The sequence below is a fragment of the Scatophagus argus genome, chromosome 7, assembly GCF_020382885.2.
Source record: "Scatophagus argus isolate fScaArg1 chromosome 7, fScaArg1.pri, whole genome shotgun sequence".
NCBI classification, from domain to species: Eukaryota; Metazoa; Chordata; class Actinopteri; family Scatophagidae; genus Scatophagus; species Scatophagus argus.
Window position 1 is genome coordinate 14302178 of NC_058499.1, and position 17682 is coordinate 14319859.

At 41.0% G+C, this 17682-nt stretch overlaps 3 protein-coding genes across 10 annotated transcripts; 2 read left to right on the plus strand and 1 right to left on the minus strand.

Annotated features, from left to right (window-relative positions):
- Window positions 1-45: 45 nt before the first annotated feature.
- On the plus strand, window positions 46-3835 carry LOC124061436 (kelch-like protein 42). Of its 4 annotated transcripts, none has more exons than XR_006843754.1 (8): window positions 46-929; window positions 1019-1207; window positions 1355-1539; window positions 1655-2006; window positions 2142-2287; window positions 2481-2601; window positions 2728-2885; window positions 3011-3070. XR_006843754.1 is itself a non-coding variant. In XM_046393230.1 (8 exons), the coding sequence occupies exons 1-8, from the start codon at window positions 678-680 to the stop codon at window positions 3203-3205; spliced, it is 1557 nt and encodes a 518-aa protein (XP_046249186.1). In that variant the 5' UTR covers window positions 46-677; the 3' UTR covers window positions 3206-3835. The 4 variants fall into 4 exon arrangements, 3 of the variants coding, with proteins under 3 accessions (XP_046249186.1, XP_046249184.1, XP_046249185.1); XM_046393230.1 differs by having other exon boundaries at window positions 2522-2601; window positions 3011-3835; XM_046393228.1 differs by having other exon boundaries at window positions 2447-2601; window positions 3011-3834.
- A 51-nt stretch (window positions 3836-3886) lies between these two features.
- cpt1b (carnitine palmitoyltransferase 1B (muscle)) lies at window positions 3887-12496 on the plus strand. Of its 3 annotated transcripts, XM_046393226.1 has the most exons (20): window positions 3887-4032; window positions 5227-5379; window positions 5569-5708; window positions 5838-6009; window positions 6270-6371; window positions 6749-6886; window positions 6979-7056; window positions 7316-7423; window positions 7550-7634; window positions 7979-8174; window positions 8256-8441; window positions 8543-8648; window positions 8734-8850; window positions 8946-9110; window positions 9235-9369; window positions 9635-9787; window positions 9925-10038; window positions 10148-10240; window positions 10346-10490; window positions 12143-12496. In XM_046393226.1, exons 2-19 carry the CDS (start codon window positions 5239-5241, stop codon window positions 10472-10474), a joined length of 2358 nt encoding a protein of 785 aa, XP_046249182.1. In that variant the 5' UTR covers window positions 3887-4032; window positions 5227-5238; the 3' UTR covers window positions 10475-10490; window positions 12143-12496. The 3 variants fall into 3 exon arrangements, with proteins under 3 accessions (XP_046249182.1, XP_046249180.1, XP_046249183.1); XM_046393224.1 differs by having other exon boundaries at window positions 10346-12496; XM_046393227.1 differs by lacking the exons at window positions 3887-4032; window positions 5227-5379 and having other exon boundaries at window positions 5857-6009; window positions 10346-12496.
- On the minus strand, window positions 11064-17535 carry sephs1 (selenophosphate synthetase 1). 3 transcript variants are annotated; one of them, XM_046393234.1, is made up of 11 exons: window positions 17465-17535; window positions 17215-17303; window positions 15863-15977; window positions 15641-15737; window positions 14971-15074; window positions 14706-14813; window positions 14383-14537; window positions 14166-14256; window positions 13947-14046; window positions 13082-13294; window positions 11064-12370 (listed from the first exon to the last, which is right to left on the minus strand). In XM_046393234.1, exons 3-11 carry the CDS (start codon window positions 15956-15958, stop codon window positions 12156-12158), a joined length of 1179 nt encoding a protein of 392 aa, XP_046249190.1. In that variant the 5' UTR covers window positions 15959-15977; window positions 17215-17303; window positions 17465-17535; the 3' UTR covers window positions 11064-12155. The 3 variants fall into 3 exon arrangements, with proteins under 3 accessions (XP_046249190.1, XP_046249191.1, XP_046249192.1); XM_046393235.1 differs by lacking the exons at window positions 17215-17303; window positions 17465-17535 and adding an exon at window positions 16926-17162; XM_046393236.1 differs by lacking the exons at window positions 17215-17303; window positions 17465-17535 and adding an exon at window positions 16327-16465.
- Window positions 17536-17682: the final 147 nt, after the last annotated feature.

The following is a 17682-nucleotide window of genomic DNA, read 5'->3' on the forward strand; positions in this document are numbered from 1 at the left end:
ATTACATATCTGTGTGTAATTTTAAGAAATGTACTGTTGCATTTTGTGAAACAAGGTTACTCTCATTTCTGTCATTAGTGCGGAGGAACTTGAGTGCTCCATGATGACGTCTAGAGCAGACTGAAGGAGACCATGTGTCATCCCAGAGGGTGGACAGTCGTACCACATACATGTGCCAAGAATAGACCAGTCAGAATGACGGACAGTGCTCAAAGACTGAGGGACGCTTCTGAAACTACTGGCTCTGTTGCAGAAAAAGAAACAGGAATTCTGAAGTTGAACATGTATCTTTTTAGTGCGCTGGACTATTTTCTTTAACATGTTGTCTCTGCTGGCACGTGGTCTTAAATCTTAACTCTCAGCTGTTTCGCTATTTATTCTGTCAAAGGGCACATGACAGTGCAAGCTGCAGAAGGGAAAAAGGAGACGAACTGGTTGTACATGGACTAAGGTGACCACTCTGTCCTCAGTTTTTCCATTGCAGAGGCTGTTTGGAATTCTACAGTGGGCTTATCTTGCCTTATTTGGAGGATTTGCAGTGCTATTCTGAATATGTGATTGGAGCACTGGTTGTGTCAGAGGTGCATGGCATGTTTAGACTTTTAGAGTTCTATAGCATATGGCACATGGTGGTTTTAAAATCTTAGAATGGGCTGAACATAGATTCTCTCAGGGAGATGAATCGTCTTATCCAAAGTTTTATGATATTCTTTGAGTGGATAGGCTTATGGCTGAAATATGGTTTCACAAGACTTTGGGGAGGTCTTCCAAAAGTCAATAACTGGATAGCATGTCCAGGTACCACCGATAGAGGATCATGCAAAGCAGACGCAGAGGAGTGGAAAACTAATAAGGCTCTCCGCACTTACCACCTTGGAGATGGAGATGAAACCAGGGTTACAGTCCAAACCAGCACACACGCGTTCCATGTAAGTATAAAACAAAACACAATTTTCCCAACAGATTAATCAACTAACTTCAGGCTGCAGAAACTTTGGTTTAATAATTAATTTTAAAGGTGGACCTCGGGAGACTCTCAGAGTGCAGCAAGTACTTTCAAGCTTTGTCCCAGTCCAGAATGAGAGAGATCTCAGAAAGCCTCATCCACCTAGACCATGTGTCCTCCTCCATCTTCTACAATCTCCTTGAGTTCTCCTTCCATGACAGTTTTAAAGTCCCTCAAGAGGAGTTGGACATGCACATCCAGGTATGCAGATTATATCTAGATAAAACACAGTGTCTGTTTATTTGTGTCCCTATTGAACATCTCATGCTCTCCTTTACAAATCTAACACTGTGATTCATTCCAAAACCAAACTACCACCTCTTGTTTGGTACCTTTCTGACTCTGGAGGTTAGCAGCTATCTCCTGGCTGAGGCCTTCCTCTCAAAGTGTCTATCAGTCCTAGCAGATGAGCTCAACCCAGGTAACTGTTTGTCCTACCTGAGTCTGGCTCAGGACATCTGCTGTGTGGAGCTGAAGATGACGGTGTTCACCTACCTGAGTGAAAACCTGCTGGAGATGCCGCAACTCATTAAGTATGAAATGCTTAACAGTGTAATTACATGATTTGAAATCTTTGGAATATAATTAGGATAAACTACAAGAACTGATTGTGCAAAATGTTTCTCGTCCTTGAAACTGATTACTCAGGGGTCTGACAGATGATGAGAAAGACGAAGTTGTCCACTTGAGGATGCAAGGAGACAAACGACTCTGTAGCCTCAGAAAAGAGAACCTGACTTCTTGGAATGATCCAGAAACAGAACATGCAAGACATGTCTTCACTCTGAAAGGCTCAGAGGACACAGGAGATTGGTATCCAGTTACAGAGCTTCCTTTCAGGGCTGATAAGTGGTGTTTCACTACAGTGGTCCTGTATAACTACCTGTACGTTATAGGAGGCTACAGGCAGCGTGTGAAGAGAGGCTGGGATTTCAAGATGGCTTCCTACAGGTATAATCCCTTTACTCGCACGTGGGTTGCCACAGCACCTCTGATCAAGGTGAGAAAGTCTTCTAGCTTGTGAATCAAGCTGATGACCAGTGTTTCTTACTCAAAATAAAACTTTTCTTGCCTTATCTCCCTCAGTCATTCATATAACACCAATGAAAACTGTCACCATCTGTTGCATACACAGCACAGAAGGCATTTCAGTGCAGTGGCCTGTGAAGGCTGTATCTACGCTGTGGGGGGCTGGTACTTGGACTCACTGGTGGCTCCAGACTCCAACACAGCTCTCTATACAGCTGTAGAATGCTATGATCCATGGGACGACACATGGAGGTTTGTGCTCTCTTTGTCATTGTCTTATAGCTGAAAGCTTAATGGGATGACACTGAGAAATTGTGCTATTCTTTTTGAATTATTATGACACCCTGTTCAGAAACGCACCCTTTAATTATTTGTTGGTGTGCTAGTGACTGAATCTAACCTCTGCTGTAGGTTTGTGTCCTCACTGCCGCTCACTGACTTTCAGTTCACCGTGTCTTTGTCCCATGATGTGCCCCTTGCCACTAGCCTTGGACACTGTCTCTATGTGTTTGGAAGCATTCAGAGGACTGGAGAAAAACTTGTACTGCAGTACAACACGAAGCATGGTAAGTAAGAACAGCATAGCCTTAAAAGACAACCCAGAACGCTCATACTTACAATTTAGACCACCTCCTAACATGTTAATCTGGACATATGAAAAATGTTGCTTCTGTATCCCCTCTGTCTATTAGACTCCTGGTCTGAGCTGCTCCCCACTCTTACCAGAACAGATGCAGACCTCCCTGCTCTTTACTTCCTAGGTGCAACTGACAGGCTGCTTGTGATTGGTGGGAACAATTCAGAGAATATTGTGACATCATTCTGCTTGCAGTCCCAGAAATGGGGACAGGTATGAATCAAACAAGAGACTGCGTTGATAAAAGAAAACATCCCAACTTCCTCACATGTAGAAATAGCTGAGTTATGTTTGTTTCAAATATGAAGTCAAAATCTCTTTCCCTTTTTTCTTTTAAGGTGCATAGGACTGAGCGAGTGGCCTTTGCAGGGCAGGGAACAGTTGTGGGTGACCACCTCCTAATGCCAAGTATTGAGCACAATGCTGTTGTAAAGATGGATCTCCAAAGTCTCTCCAGCAGAGCTCTTCCCCCTCTACCCATCTCTACCTGCTATGAAGCTATTTTTTATCTTTACTTTAAATGTTGTAGTTAGCTTCTTTGCCACACTGTGCACAGTTTGTGATTGTTTTTGTGGCTGAATGTAATAGTGTCTAATCATAGTAAGTCTTTCTCAAACATAAGGAGCTAAAGTCCCTAGGGGGATTAGCAATGGTGGATTATCACTACCTTTTGTACTTAAGTCCCCAGTCCTTCAGTTTAAAGTTTGTTTAACTACAATTAGGCTGGAGAGAACTATAAGCAGAGAATTTCAAAATTTGACTTTACTAATAATTATATAATGTATGCTGTATGTGCAGACTTTTGTGTCTACATATAGTATCTGCTGTTGATCACTACAGGAAATTCATAATCTCAATGGGACTTTTTTTTGTTAAAAGGGTTATTTATTAAAAAGGATATACTTGAATATCCTGAAAAATTAGTCCTAAATTCTGTGGGTTTAAAAATGTCACACAATTAAAACAACATACAGACACTGACAGGAAATTGTTACATTGGTCTCAATTACCTCCCAACACAACCTGGCTGCAGATTCAGTTTCACAGCAGGGTCCTCATGGCACGTGAAGTTTGGCCCTGTCTGTGTTTGGTGTCTTGTTACAAGAAGAAGCATGTCATGGGGAATAGAGAGAGAGAGAGAGAGAGAGAGAGAGAGAGGGTGGTGTTGGGGAAGGGGGAGAGGGAGGGTTACAAACCACAGGAGACGGCAGCTCTGATCTCACTACCTGAGAAAAGTCAAGGGCACTGGAGTCACACACAACACACGAGAAGAGAGGAATTTCACTGCCTCATTGACACAAACTTAAGTCACAGCTTTGCTCTGCCTAAGTGGATTTTACAGATTCTGATCAGACAAAAGGTAAAGTATAGATCCACCTTTGATTTGTAATTTTTATTCAGTCTTGCATGTAGTTGTTTAAGGTGCAGAGGTTAATAGTCATAGGATAAACTCTGTGTTTAATTACATAAGAGCATGCAGTTACACATTAGGGTAAAGATGCTAAATGGTTGAATCTTTGACTGGATGGTTTTCATTGTGTTTAGCCATATATGCTAAATAAACAACTCAAATTCACAATGGCACAGCTCGGTCAACTGTGATTCAATTTTGGTTTTTGTTCAGCTGTTCAGTAAAAATGAAATCTGGCCTTCAACTTGTCAACTAATTCCTACAGTGTGCTGTAATACCAAAGGTTTTGGCATTCAATTGTGGGTTGTGTGTTCTGTGTTTATATTTTCATGCCCATCTGAGGTCTGTGCACATGCTCAGCCGGTGCACTGCTATATCTGGTCGTTGAACTTTGTCCCACTTGGTGACTGTTCAGTCATATGACATGGAAAAAGAAATCCTAGACCTGACAACCTCCCCATTGCATGGCGTGGGTTGTGAACTCCAAATATTTTGGTTTAGAATTTCACAAATGCAAATTGTATATAAAGGACATTGACTGAACTCCTCAACTTAACTCCATACACATTTTCATGATGACAACTGTGAATCCCTTATCAAGCACCTTCACCATCACAGTATGAGCAAACACTACAAACAGTGCAACTTTCCGTCAGATAATGTCCGTCAGATGACTGTGAGTCAGATCTGTGAAAGCCAACCAGTTTTATTACTGAAAATGTATGAAAATGTTGTAATTAGTAAAAAAAAAAATAAGAATAAAAGAAAGAAAAAAAGAAAATAGGTCTTGAATTTTGCAGGAGTTTACCCATAAGGAAGAGAATATAGGATAGGAGTAAGTGTTATTGAATCTTTGAATACTAGAGAAATACTAGAAGGAGTATGGACAGAAATGTTTGAGAGAATTAGCATCCAAAGCTAGCCCAGAAGCAAGATTAATGCTATATTATGACAGTAAAAGCACAGAAGACCTTAAAATGACCTTGGAGTTTAGAGACATGAAAATGAAGACATTGAGAAGGTTAACAGTTTAATGTTTAAAATTGAAAATAGTTGTCAGTATATTTTTATTAGGACTCATCATCTTCCGCTGAACTGAAAAACCTGATGACTTAAGAGGTTATCCTTTGATTTCCATGTTAGTAACATTCAAAGATGGCTGAGGCGCATCAGGCGGTGGGCTTCCAGTTCACCGTGCGCCCAGATGGCGTGGACCTTAAATTGAGTCGAGAGGTCATCAGAAACATCTACCTGTCAGGAGTGACAGCCTGGAAGAAGCGAGCCATTCAGTTCAAGGTACAGCAGTTCAGATCTGGCTTTGGTTATCAGTGTTCAAAATGTGGAGTCACCCAGCAAACATGCCAAACAAGCTTTCAGCCTGAGCATTGAAGATCAGCTACATTTCTTTCACTATGTCTGAACAGAACAGAAATAATGAAGATTCATCTCAAGTTAATATTGAATCTTATTGCTTTTCAATCACAGAATGGTGTGTTGGCTGGAGTCTATCCTGCCAGTCCATCAAGCTGGCTGATAGTTGTGATTGCCATGATGAGTTCATTATATATCCGCATAGACCCGTCTCTTGGCATGATTGACGCAATAAAGGAAAGCCTGCCGCATAGGTCAGAAGCCTCTTCTATCCAGTATTATCTCTGTCCTTGCTCTGGTTCAGTTTTGAGTATTCTGCATTTTTCTGATTGTGTATTTTACCTTATTGTTGACAAAGTCAGTGTTGTGCCTTTTCTGAGCAGAGACTATATGTCAGTGCAGACCCGAGCAGTGCTGAGTGCCATCCTGTTTGCCACTGGCCTGTGGCTGTTCCTCATCTACCTCTTGAGATACACTCTCAAAGCTCTACTCTCCTACCATGGATGGATTTTTGAATCCCATGGGAAAATGAGCACATCAACTAAAGTGTGGTTGGTAAGTTTGTCCTTCTGACTTTCACTGGCTCTGTCCAAATCTTTAGCTATAGCTATACTCTGTGCGCCACAGGATTGTCTGGCTCACCATCAGTTTATTCAGAATCAGAATCAGCTTTATTTGCCAAGTACGTGTGATCATACAAGGAGTTTGTGTTCTTTGTGTTCCTCACTCACTGCAGAGAATATGGTTTGCTATTAAGGGTAATCTATTATACTATATATGTGATGATGTTTAGGGCATTGTTTGTTTGTTACCAGACCCTAGTAAAGATGTTCTCTGGCCGAAGACCGCTGCTCTACAGTTTCCAAGCCTCCTTACCACGGCTCCCAGTGCCCAGGTTGGAAGATACAATTCACAGGGTGTGTAATTACACAGTATTGACCCTCCATGATCTCAAAGACACAAATTAATGCGGAGCAAGGGTTTCTTATAATTAATAAATGGAAATACACTAAATGCACCCTTTATGTGTATATATTTACTCCTATGTAGGGCGTTAACTAAACTTACACAACAAAGTCTTTTCTATCTGTTTGATGAATGTAGCTTGTTAGACCATACAGACATAGTTTGACTGTACCGCCATCTACTGTTCAAGCTTCCTTCCTGCACCCTAACACACTGGTATGCAGTCATGTCCTATTAGCTGTAAATGTGCTGAATGTCTTCCAGGTTTTCTGTTTGTGCTTTGCAGCTACTCAGTTATCTTGATAACACACCATGTTTCCCCCCACAGTACCTTGAGTCAGTCCGTCCCCTGCTGGATAGTGAACAGTACAGCCAAATGGAGACTTTGGCCAATGACTTTAAAAATTCCGAAGCAGTCCAGCTGCAGAGATACCTAATCCTAAAATCCTGGTGGGCAACAAATTATGTAAGTGGTGTTTACACTGACGTGACATTGATTTTTGACCTCAAAATCAATTTAGTTATAATGTTATGCGTTGATTGTGTTATCTTGTCTAGGTAAGTGATTGGTGGGAGGACTACATCTACCTCAGGGGCAGGAGTCCTATCATGGTGAACAGTAATTTCTATATAATGGTAAGATAGACTGTCACCTGGTCAGCTTGTTATACCAATGTTTTATTTTTTAACTGGGCTATATTTAATAAACCAATAAATGTATAGTATGAAGACATAAAATAGTAAAATGTGGAAAAAGAGTACATAAATATATCATTAAAAAACATTCAAAACCAAAAATATTTTGTAAGACTAAGTGCCAAGAACTTCTAAATAATGGTTGTCATCTGTCTGTCTGTGTTGTCTGCTTTTGTCTGTGTGGTAAATTTATGCAAAGGACCTCTTGTACATGACCCCAACACATCGACAGGCTGCACGGGCAGGGAATGTGGTCCATGCCATGCTGCAGTACAGACGCAAACTGGAGCGTGGTGAACATGCACCGGTAGTATTTGCCACAACGTTACAAACATTGTATAAACGTGAAACCATTCTGCCTATTCAAATCTATTCATTATTTTATCTGCTAGGTTAGATTCTGTGATGATTCCATTTCCTTTCTTCTTCTCAGCTGAGGGCTTTGGGGACCGTTCCTATGTGTTCCACTCAAATGGAGAGGATGTTTAACACCACCCGCATCCCTGGGATTGAGACAGGTAAGCAGTCCTGGCTTGAAACTTGATGTCACAGCACATTTGCTGCTTTGACATCACTAACTGAGGTAGAAGTGCCAGCACCCAGAAATGCAGCTGGTTCGAAAGGCCTATGTGTTGCAGTGATGATTTACTTTCCAACAACTGTGTGGCAGATACTCAGGATTAAGTATGTGGGCTAAAGGGGAGCATTCATTCATGTGTTTGGACAAAATGGCCCTGCAAGTTCTAAGGTGATGATACTTTAACAATACCGTACTTTCATCTTTGAGATGAGTTGCACCTTTCCTCTTAGTTCATCCTTTGTCCAATCACACTACTTGCTTCTTGTTTGCTCTTCCTTGCAGATATGGTGCAGCACCTGACTGACCGTAAGCACCTGCTTGTCTACCACAAGGGCCGTTTCTTCCAAGTGTGGCTGTACACTGGAGGCCGCCACCTCTTACCCAGTGAACTTGAGACACAGTTTCAAAGGATCCTCAATGATACGTCAGAACCCCAGCCAGGAGAACTCAAATTAGCTGCCCTGACTGCAGGAAACAGGTATACAACCACATGCATGCACAGGACATTTATCCATATACAAACACTAAAGAAGAAAATTCTCCCCCCCCCCCCCCATAGAGTTCCATGGGCTCGGGCTCGGATGAAATATTTCTCCCAGGGAGTAAACAAAGTGTCCCTGGATGCCATTGAGTCAGCTGCCTTCTTCCTGGCACTAGATGAGGAGCCACAGGGTTATGACCCTGCAAAGATGGGTTCACTTGATAGTTATGCCAAGTCCCTTCTTCATGGAAAATGTTATGACAGGTAGGCAGAGAAATCATGGGGAGGTCTCTGCTAGTGGCTGCAGTACTAGTTTAGATGTTCAGTTTGTTTCCCTCACAAAAAGTTTCCTTCTTTTTTCACAGGTGGTTTGACAAGTCTTTCACCTTGATCTCTTATCCAAATGGAAAAATGGGTATAAATGCTGAACATTCTTGGGCTGATGCACCAATTGTTGGACACATGTGGGAGGTATTAAATGTGCGCTGATGTTCTATTTCACAACACTGATTCAAAGTTTGTGGATATCTGCAGCTGTTTTTTTCTGCTTGTGCAGTTTGTTCTTGCAACAGACTGCTTCCATCTTGGTTATACGGAGGAGGGACACTGTAAAGGGGATGTGAACAAAGGCCTGCCTTATCCCACTCGACTACAGTGGCAGATTCCAAAGGAGGTAGAGAAGCACCTTACAGTGTTTACTACCATCGTTGTGGTAATATGTGTTTCCATCACAAAATCAGGAGATCTTTGTGTTTTCCCCTCTCTTAGTGCCAAGACGCCATTAATACTTCTTACCTATCAGCCAAGCAGATAGCTGACGATGTGGACTTTCATGGCTGTTTGTTTACTGAGTTTGGAAAAGGATTGATCAAGAAGTGCAGAACCAGCCCAGATGCCTTTATTCAGCTGGCCTTGCAGCTGGCACAGTTCAGGGTAGGGCTGCCATCATCCACCACTGTGTCTGCAATAATATTACTGACATTATTGCTCACTGTTGTCTTTTGAATGTTTAATTACGCCATCCACCATGAATAACTTCAATCCATCTGCTCTAAAGGACCAGAGAGTGTTCTGCCTGACATACGAGTCATCAATGACTCGTATGTTCAGAGACGGTCGTACAGAGACAGTACGTTCTTGTACTTCTGAGGCTGTTGCATTCGTCAGAGCCATGGAGGACGCAGGTGCAACGGTAAGCAGAACACACAAATACACAGGTCACATTTTGAGAGAGCACACCACATGAGGTCACATTGTGCTGGTCAGGACCTGGTCACCAAGACCTAGAGACAGTTTGTCTCTGCGTGTCACTGCCCTGGACTCTGAACCTCCTGATGTCCTGGCAGCATTAGATCGACTTTCACACCAACAGAAATAAGGTCATTTTGATATGACGTTGAGTTAATATGTAAATGGCTGGATTCTTATGTTACTGTGCCATTTGTTTTTGTGAACAGAATGTCCAGAGACTTGCCCTATTTCAGAAGGCAGCAGATAAGCATCAGAACATGTATCGACTGGCAATGACTGGTTCTGGTATCGACCGCCACCTCTTCTGTCTCTACATTGTGTCCAAATACTTTGGTGTCGACTCACCATTTCTTAAAAAGGTTAGAATTATAATCGTCATTCATCTATCATTTTACTGGCTTCTTGTTCACATTTTCTCTCTTAACCTCCCTATCACAAACGTTCTCCTCCTTATCTGGCATTTTTCCCAAAATACATTCAATGTGTTTGCCTCTAGGTGCTTTCAGAGCCCTGGAAGTTGTCTACCAGCCAGACTCCACAACAGCAGCTCAATTTAGTTGACATCAACAAATTCCCTAAATATGTGGGTGCTGGTGGTGGATTTGGCCCGGTGAGTTAAATTGCACTTTGGAGTGAAAGAGTCAAAACATTTCACCCAGTCATCTTGACCTGGGAGGGATTTGTTCCGTAATATAGCAGCATCTCTTGTTTACCCCCAGGTGGCTGATGATGGTTATGGTGTGTCTTATATAATTGTTGGGGAAAACCTCATCACATTCCACATCTCCAGCAAATTCTCCTGCCCTGACACAGTAAGAGCACCACATGAAAGCAGTGCATATTATAGATCTGTCTGTATACGGGTTATCTTTCAAAACTCTACACTGTCTGGTTCTCTCTTTGTTATCTCCTTTCAGGACTCATATCGGTTTGGTCAGCACATTCGGAAGGCCATGCTTGATATCCAAGCACTTTTCAAGGCAGAAAAGAAGGCGGTGGAGCATGCAAAGCATGTACAGATGGAGAACGGGAAAAAGCACATATGACAGAGACTGTGGAATGGTATGCTGCATTTGTTTTGATTCACTGGAAAAAAACAAAACAATGTTCTAATGACAGGTTGCACTTGGGGTCTTTTTCTTTTCTGGTGGGTCACATTAGCTGGAGCTGGTCATTCCTCTGTCAGATAAAAGAGTAGTTGTTATTCCTCTAATTTATTTGTATTTATACTATACTTTTCAGACCTGTGTCATTTTGGTGCTGAGGTAAAGGCATAATAAAAATAATTGGACACTTTGTTTTTGCACTGGTTGTTTTTCCCGGTTTAAACTTGTTGTCAGTTTATGTAACAGACCTTACATAAATCTAATGTAATAAATTTATGGAATATAATCTTTACATATGATGTACAATTTGTTCATATGAAAGTTGTAAATATATCCACTTAAAGATTTCTTTGAAAACAGAAACCCTTTGTAACATTATGAATTTGTTGTTGGCAGCAACTTCTGTGCAATTAACAAATAAAATTAATTGGACTGGTAAGTTTGCTAAGAACTATTTAATCTATTATTTACTCATATAAAGCAATTGCATAAAGCATTCAATACATCACAAACAGATACTGAGAACCAATTTATTATAAGAGAAGTTTATTTTAAGAGGTGGGGTGTGATCATTTACAGAGGCCTTCCAGGTTCAACGAGGCTATCAGAATAAACAAAAGTGATGTGGACTTCTGCGGACAGCTGGAAGTCAGAATGCTCTCTTTACATGTTCTCGACGCCATAAGAGAGCAAAACTTAACGCACCAGAACAAACAATGGCAACAGGCAACAAGTTCACTAGACTGCTTGTTGTTCACAACCCAGACTGTTTTTTGTGCACAAAGCTGTGACCAGATAATGCAAATTCTATACACCCTGATGTAATTGGAATGCAGATGGTAGAAGGTTCGTCTATTACTTCAGGTCAATGAACAATGACTTTAATATGCTAATGTTAAAAAAAAACAAAAAACAATTTGCAGTTCCATGACGGAAGCAGTCAGTCACATCTGATTTAGTTCATTCACATGAGTGCAGCTCCCAGATAGCGGGAACAAACGAACCATCTTCGATTTGAATATTTATTAGTTTAGGTGGGGACAATACAAAAAGTCAAAGTAATAAAAAAACAAACCTTTCTGGTCACACACAGTTTCTTTCAAGGCATCAGTTACAACAATGAACTAAAACTAGACTTTATAACTGTACAAAGTGAAAGGACAAACAAAAACGCCATCAAACGGTCCACTTGCTTGATGAGAGCAATTTTAAAAAGACCCAAAGAGGCAACGGACACCAGACTTCCTAAGATTCAAAATGAATCAACAGTATCAGATTATTGTCATTTTCATTCTTATCAGAAGCTGCCTGCCAAACACACACACTGAACATATCAGAACACAACAGACATGAAAGGCAAATGGATTTTAAGTATGCTCTTATTTCTTAACCATTTTTATCATGGGGATACTGCAGGTTGAGTCCACTGGGTGGTGACATGCCTCCCGGGCCACTGTGCAAGGCTGTTTTTCATGTAGATACACGCCAACCCAGTCTCTTCTGTGTACATACTATTTTGTGTATATATTTAAACACTCTAGGATGGTTTTGTAGTTTATGTGTCTAAAATCACTCAGCAGAGCTTTTGTTTTCCGGTCTATGATGCAGCAAAGGAGGAGGATTAAGAAGTTGCACCAGGAGTTGGGTTGACATTCTGTGTGGCTGCTTGCGGTGCCACCTCTATGATCCGCGGTTTGTCAATGATGCGGGCAGTGCGGTTTCCTTTCTCTACAATTCCGATGATCCACGCTTGGTGGCCCTCGCCGTACTTTGGGGATTTGATTTCGGCACAGAAGCGAGCGGCCTGCTCCCGAGGAAGACAGATAAGCAGGCCTCCTGTGAAGAAAACGAGTTTTCGTCAGTCACAGAATGTATTTTTAATGTGCAGTGATGCTGATGAGTGCTCAGCTGTTATACTGCTGAACTAACTTGTACTGATTAAAGAGCTGCTTTGGATTCTGACCCTGATCACAGTATTATTGTCACAGGGCCCTGCAGTAGCTCTCAAGTGGTCTCTGACTGGATAAATAAGAGACTTAATAACACCTAACATGTTCTTTTTTCACATGTTTCCACGTAGACACATCATTAGTCATTTTAGTCCTTTTTTCTAAGCACTGCTACACAGACAATATGGAACTGTGTCATTCCTTTAAACCAAATTAATGATACAAGTTGGCTGTAAGGACTGGGCGACCTCGCAATATATACATATTATATGACAAATATATACATGTATTAAAAACAAAAACAATCAGAAGTCCTCATTATTAGCATTATTTTAGTGTCGAAGGTATTAATGAGCCTCAGTCCAACTTCAGCCTATACGAAGTCATATTCTCTGAACTTTTAACGAGATGAAGATGTCAAATTTCTATGACATTCTTGTTTTTGCTTACTTACAATATTTCTTACTTATAGCTTGTCGTATCTCACTATGTTCTGAAGTTATTCGGACTCATCTTGCCCCAGTTACACTATTCACCTGGCAAGCAGCAAGTACAGCAAGGGTCTTGTAAAACCGAGACACCACACACACACACACACCTGATGTTTCAGGGCAAGTGCCGTGCATTAGTCCGAACATGTTCCCACAGGCCTTGGACACGGCGGCCATCTTGGCGAGCACTGGGAGGTTGTGGATGACAAATGAGACCTCACTTCGTTGTTGCCGTGCCAGCGTCTGAGCGTGGCCGAGGATGCCAAAGCCTGTGATGTCAGTGGCTGCATGAGCGTTGAAGGTATGCATGAGACCAGCCGCTATGGGGCAAGACAGAGACAGGGGGATTTAGAAGGGCATCTGGATGATTAGTTGTTCCATTTTTTTTCCATTTTTTACAAAGGCTGTAAGTCATTAAGTCATTGTAGGTCAAATGTTGTGTACTGTTTGAAAGCAAACAAATTGTGACTGACAGATATTGTAATTCAAGTATTAATCCTCATTAAGTTCTTTTTAAATAAATAAAGGGAACAACATAATCCAAGATAAGAAAGTACTTACTGGAATCACATGTGTACATTGTGAAACACTTGAGGGTGTAATCCCTACATCTGTGTTCCAATTTTGGATTTGAGATGACAACTGTGTGTTGTAAACAAGAAGCTATAGTACTCAGCTACATGAGCTAATTTCTGTCTAACAAAAAACATTATCTGTTTGTTTTATTAAGTTATCCCAGGATGTTTATTCTTCATTTTTTCATTGAGCAACTACTGACTGCTGCACAGACTGCTGGTGTGCTTATAAAAAATGTCCCCCATTCAATTTTTCTCTGCCCAAAAGCTGATGCAGTTATACTCAATGTAACTTGCTTATTTATTTGAAAAATAATGACAATAACCATAAAAAAATTAAAAGGTGTAAGGTTCTCACATTGCAGATCAATTACTGGGACATTCATCGTGGTTTTACCTGTCCTGTTGAGCCGAGCCATGTTCATCATGGCTTCGTGGTAGGCCAGTTCTACATCTTCTTGGGTTACCACCAGCTTGATCTTGTTCCACTTCTCAGGCTGAGAGGAAAAAAAATACAATATACAGCCAATAGCATTACTGTTTATGTTAAAAAAAAACCAAAACAAAACAAAAAGTGTCCAGGTAAAAATATTCATGAGTGAGTGGGCAGACTTACAATATCTAGCCACTGGTGTACCGCAACAGCCACTTGTGTTCCAAGTGGCTTAGTCAACACCAACACGTCTCCTGGCACTGCATTGTCTGGCCTGGAAAGAGTCAAACATGGCATCATTGTGAATTTCTGCATTACAACAAAATGACACATTTTTGAACAAGGTGTGAGTACACAAACAGGACAGGTAAAGAAATGTGTAGTAGGAACTAACTCTCACATGATAAATTCATTGGGCTGGCAGACTGTTGTAGCAACTCCTCCCATCACCACCCAGGGGTTGAGCACCGTCTGTCCTCCAGTTACAGATGTGCCTGCCTCCTCTGACGCATCTTTGAACCCCTGGATGATCAGTGGCATCACTTTGTCTCGTTCCTGTACAGAGGCAGGAAATTCAGAGCTGAGACAAGGAGCACAACATAATAATAATGCCATCTTTGATTCTCTTTATAAGTGGTATTTATATCTAGTATACTGGTTATTTGCAGTTATTTTCAAGACACAAGAACCAAAAGTGAACGCATCAACGGTCATGACTCTTACCTTCTCTGACATTTTGTTGCTGACTCCTAGAAGCATCAACATGTTGTCACACTCTGTCACTCCCATGGCATACAGGTCACTTAGAACATTGGCACAAGCAATTCTGCCCTACAAAACAGAAATACCGAAAATTAAGCATTTAAAGTGATTGGTATGTGACCTAGGCTAGCATCAGATATAACAGTGACATCCTTCCATCTGTCACTTGTACGTACAATTAAAAGAATCCCATAGCAGCAAAAATTAAGGAGGAAGACCATCATACCATCATGTAGGGATCATCCACAATGGGGTAGATGTAGTCTGTCGTCTGGACCAGAGAAAGTCCACCATGTCTGAGGGGGATCACACATGTGTCCATGCCTATGCCTTCAAAAATAAAAGAACTGTATGTGATATTTTGAAAAGGTTTGTGTTCTGCTGGTCTGCACTATATGTGGTACACTACTGTACTGTACTACACAAAATCTTAACTAAAAAGAAGCCAGACAACCTTGGGTTGCTGGGCTTTGATGAAGAAAAAGTCAATTACTCTCATTTTAGTGTGCCTTCACTAGTAGCATGTCGACTTCAGAACTATGTTTTATTGAACACTTTTAAAGCAGTTAAATGTCATTTGACGCTTACATATAATACAGTCGGTCACTTTTGTCGGAGTTCTATATGAAGTAACTATGATTTCATTCCTGTCATGAAAGTGATTTCAACCACTGAGGAGAATTCTTGTACAACTTTTCACAAGAATGTGTCTCATGAATTCATTTCCTTTGTCAGGACTCATATTATTTATCTTCAGTCATTTCATTAACTATACGTTTTGCATTTTATCTGTTCTTCCTGTTGGAGTCAAAAACATCTGTTTGCTTAAGCCTTATAGCTGTTCAGTCCTTTATGAATGATTTAATATTATAGTGCAACATAAAGATCATAATTACCTAATCGAGGCATAACTGCCCCAAGGAACTGTTCATCCTCTTGATAATGGTTCTCCTGTAGGGTTTCTAGCAGCTTCTGTAACACTTCTTGGGGCACCTGTGACCAAAGACAATGGCCATTTTTGCACATTATTTTCAGATCATATTTCTCATCTGGAGAATACCTTATTATGGCCGTATACAATGACGCGTTCAGTGTAGATTTCGATAAAAAAAGCAAACCTTGCAGCCTGTGCCCTTGAGCTCAGCGAAGCGTGTGAGTCTGAAGTTCTTGTCCAGCTCATAGCTTTCAGGGTTAAATGACTCCCTCACCGACATGTCTGAAGAAAGTCTGGGCCTTCACCAGAGCCACATCAACAACCAGGAAAAAACAATGAAATCGGGGATTAGAAACACTGTTTGGATATCACAAGGTGATAGAAGTAAAACATGTTAATGTGCATGGACTTTTAATCTCTTCAATCTCGCAATCTCTTTTGTTGAATTTACAATTGTCCACCTTGGTCCATCATTTCAACTGATCTGATATTGTGTACTTTTATTTCCTTGAACAATATTTGCAAAATGTTGCAATTTAGCAACAACAACAACAAAAAAATACTCAGGGGTTACTAGCGTCTTAAATTCACAATGAATTGTCACAATCTGCACCCGAGACTCTTCAATAACATCTCTGTGATACTCACAACCTCTGCTGGCAACATAAAACTTCACATTGAGCTATTGTCTACTTAAAGACTCTCATATTTTCCATTTCAGCAAAAGTAAAAAATTGAATGGAAACTCGTGGCCACATAGAGAAACCAGTCCATTTATTTGCTGCTTTAAAATCTTAATCTTTAAAATGTTGTTTAAACTACTGCAAGTTGCTGAAGGGGCCTCAGATAGTGCACAGTGGGAGTGTTCAAGAGACAAAGTGCTGCCAAGTTCATTCAACCTTTAGCCACTGACTATCAATATTAGCTCCGATCATCAGTAAACTTGTCTGTTGTGTATCATCTATTATGTACAACACATTATAAACCTCTGGTCTATCAACTCGGAGACAGAAGTGCAGATAGCGACAGCCACATTTTCCACGTTTGTGTTTATTTTTCTGAAAATGCATTTTTCGTGTCTGTGCTAGCTTGTGCTTGCAAACGCTGATCCATACATGAGGCGAAAAACATAGGCAGCTCTGTGCAACAAAGAGCTGCGGGTGTCAGAGTCTTACAGCTGCAGTACACGTAAAAGCGCACATTGTGCAAGCTACAGCCTATAAGCATCGGCATTACGGACTTCTTACACATAACGCCAGCTCGTTGCACATGTAAGTTGAAAAGTTGCCGTTGAGCGCCGAACAAAAATGTCGGCGGCGGAAAAAATTAACCCTTTCCTGTCCTACGCCATGCGATGTGTGCAACATCAGAGTTGGTATCAATAAAACAGCACTAAACATGCTACTTGTGTAAAGTTCATAATGGTATGGTGCAATAGAAGTGTTTACAACTGTCCTAGATGCGATTTTAGGACCAAAGCGGAGTTATATTCTTGCAACATTTCCCCTTTAATTGCCCTGACCAGTTTATCCTTACCAGCTTCACGTTAGCGGTGGATCCTGACAGAAGAGCGGGGACAGCACCAGAATGCACTGGGGCTAGAATCGGGCGTCCACGGAGAAAGCCTGACGAAAAGTCAGACATATTTTTCTTATTTAGCAGAATTTGAGAGCAGAAAACTACAGATATCTGGTACAATTAAATATACTTTCATAAATATACGGATATGACAACGCGCTATTTTAATAAAATAGCATATGGTTTACAATAGAAAGAGGAAACTCACGAGATCTCAAAGGGTCCTTTGCCTGCACAGTGGAGGCTTTAACATCCCCTTTAATGAGCTGTGAAGTCTGGCAACAAAATCTCTACAATGGAGTGTACCTTTAATTTACTGTTTTCCCTCCAATTGCACCTACAACAACAGAGCATGGCCTGGCTCGAAGTGTAGGTACTTAACAAAGGCTGGGGATTACCAGTTTGCATCAGTGAACTTATCCTATC

Coding starts and splice junctions, on each gene's coding strand:
- LOC124061436 (XM_046393228.1), top strand. CDS start 678: ATGAATCGTCTTATCCAAAGTTTTATGATATTCTTTGAGTGGATAGGC. Junction 2,288..2,446: donor CCATGGGACGACACATGGAG/GTTTGTGCTCTC, acceptor CCTCTGCTGTAG/GTTTGTGTCCTCACTGCCGC. Junction 2,602..2,727: donor GCAGTACAACACGAAGCATG/GTAAGTAAGAAC, acceptor TCTGTCTATTAG/ACTCCTGGTCTGAGCTGCTC.
- cpt1b (XM_046393224.1), top strand. CDS start 5,239: ATGGCTGAGGCGCATCAGGCGGTGGGCTTCCAGTTCACCGTGCGCCCA. Junction 7,057..7,315: donor ACAGTAATTTCTATATAATG/GTAAGATAGACT, acceptor ATTTATGCAAAG/GACCTCTTGTACATGACCCC. Junction 8,649..8,733: donor TTGTTGGACACATGTGGGAG/GTATTAAATGTG, acceptor CTGCTTGTGCAG/TTTGTTCTTGCAACAGACTG.
- sephs1 (XM_046393234.1), bottom strand. CDS start 15,958: ATGTCGGTGAGGGAGTCATTTAACCCTGAAAGCTATGAGCTGGACAAG. Junction 14,538..14,705: donor GCAACAAAATGTCAGAGAAG/GTAAGAGTCATG, acceptor GCCTCTGTACAG/GAACGAGACAAAGTGATGCC. Junction 14,047..14,165: donor TACACCAGTGGCTAGATATT/GTAAGTCTGCCC, acceptor TTTTCCTCTCAG/CCTGAGAAGTGGAACAAGAT.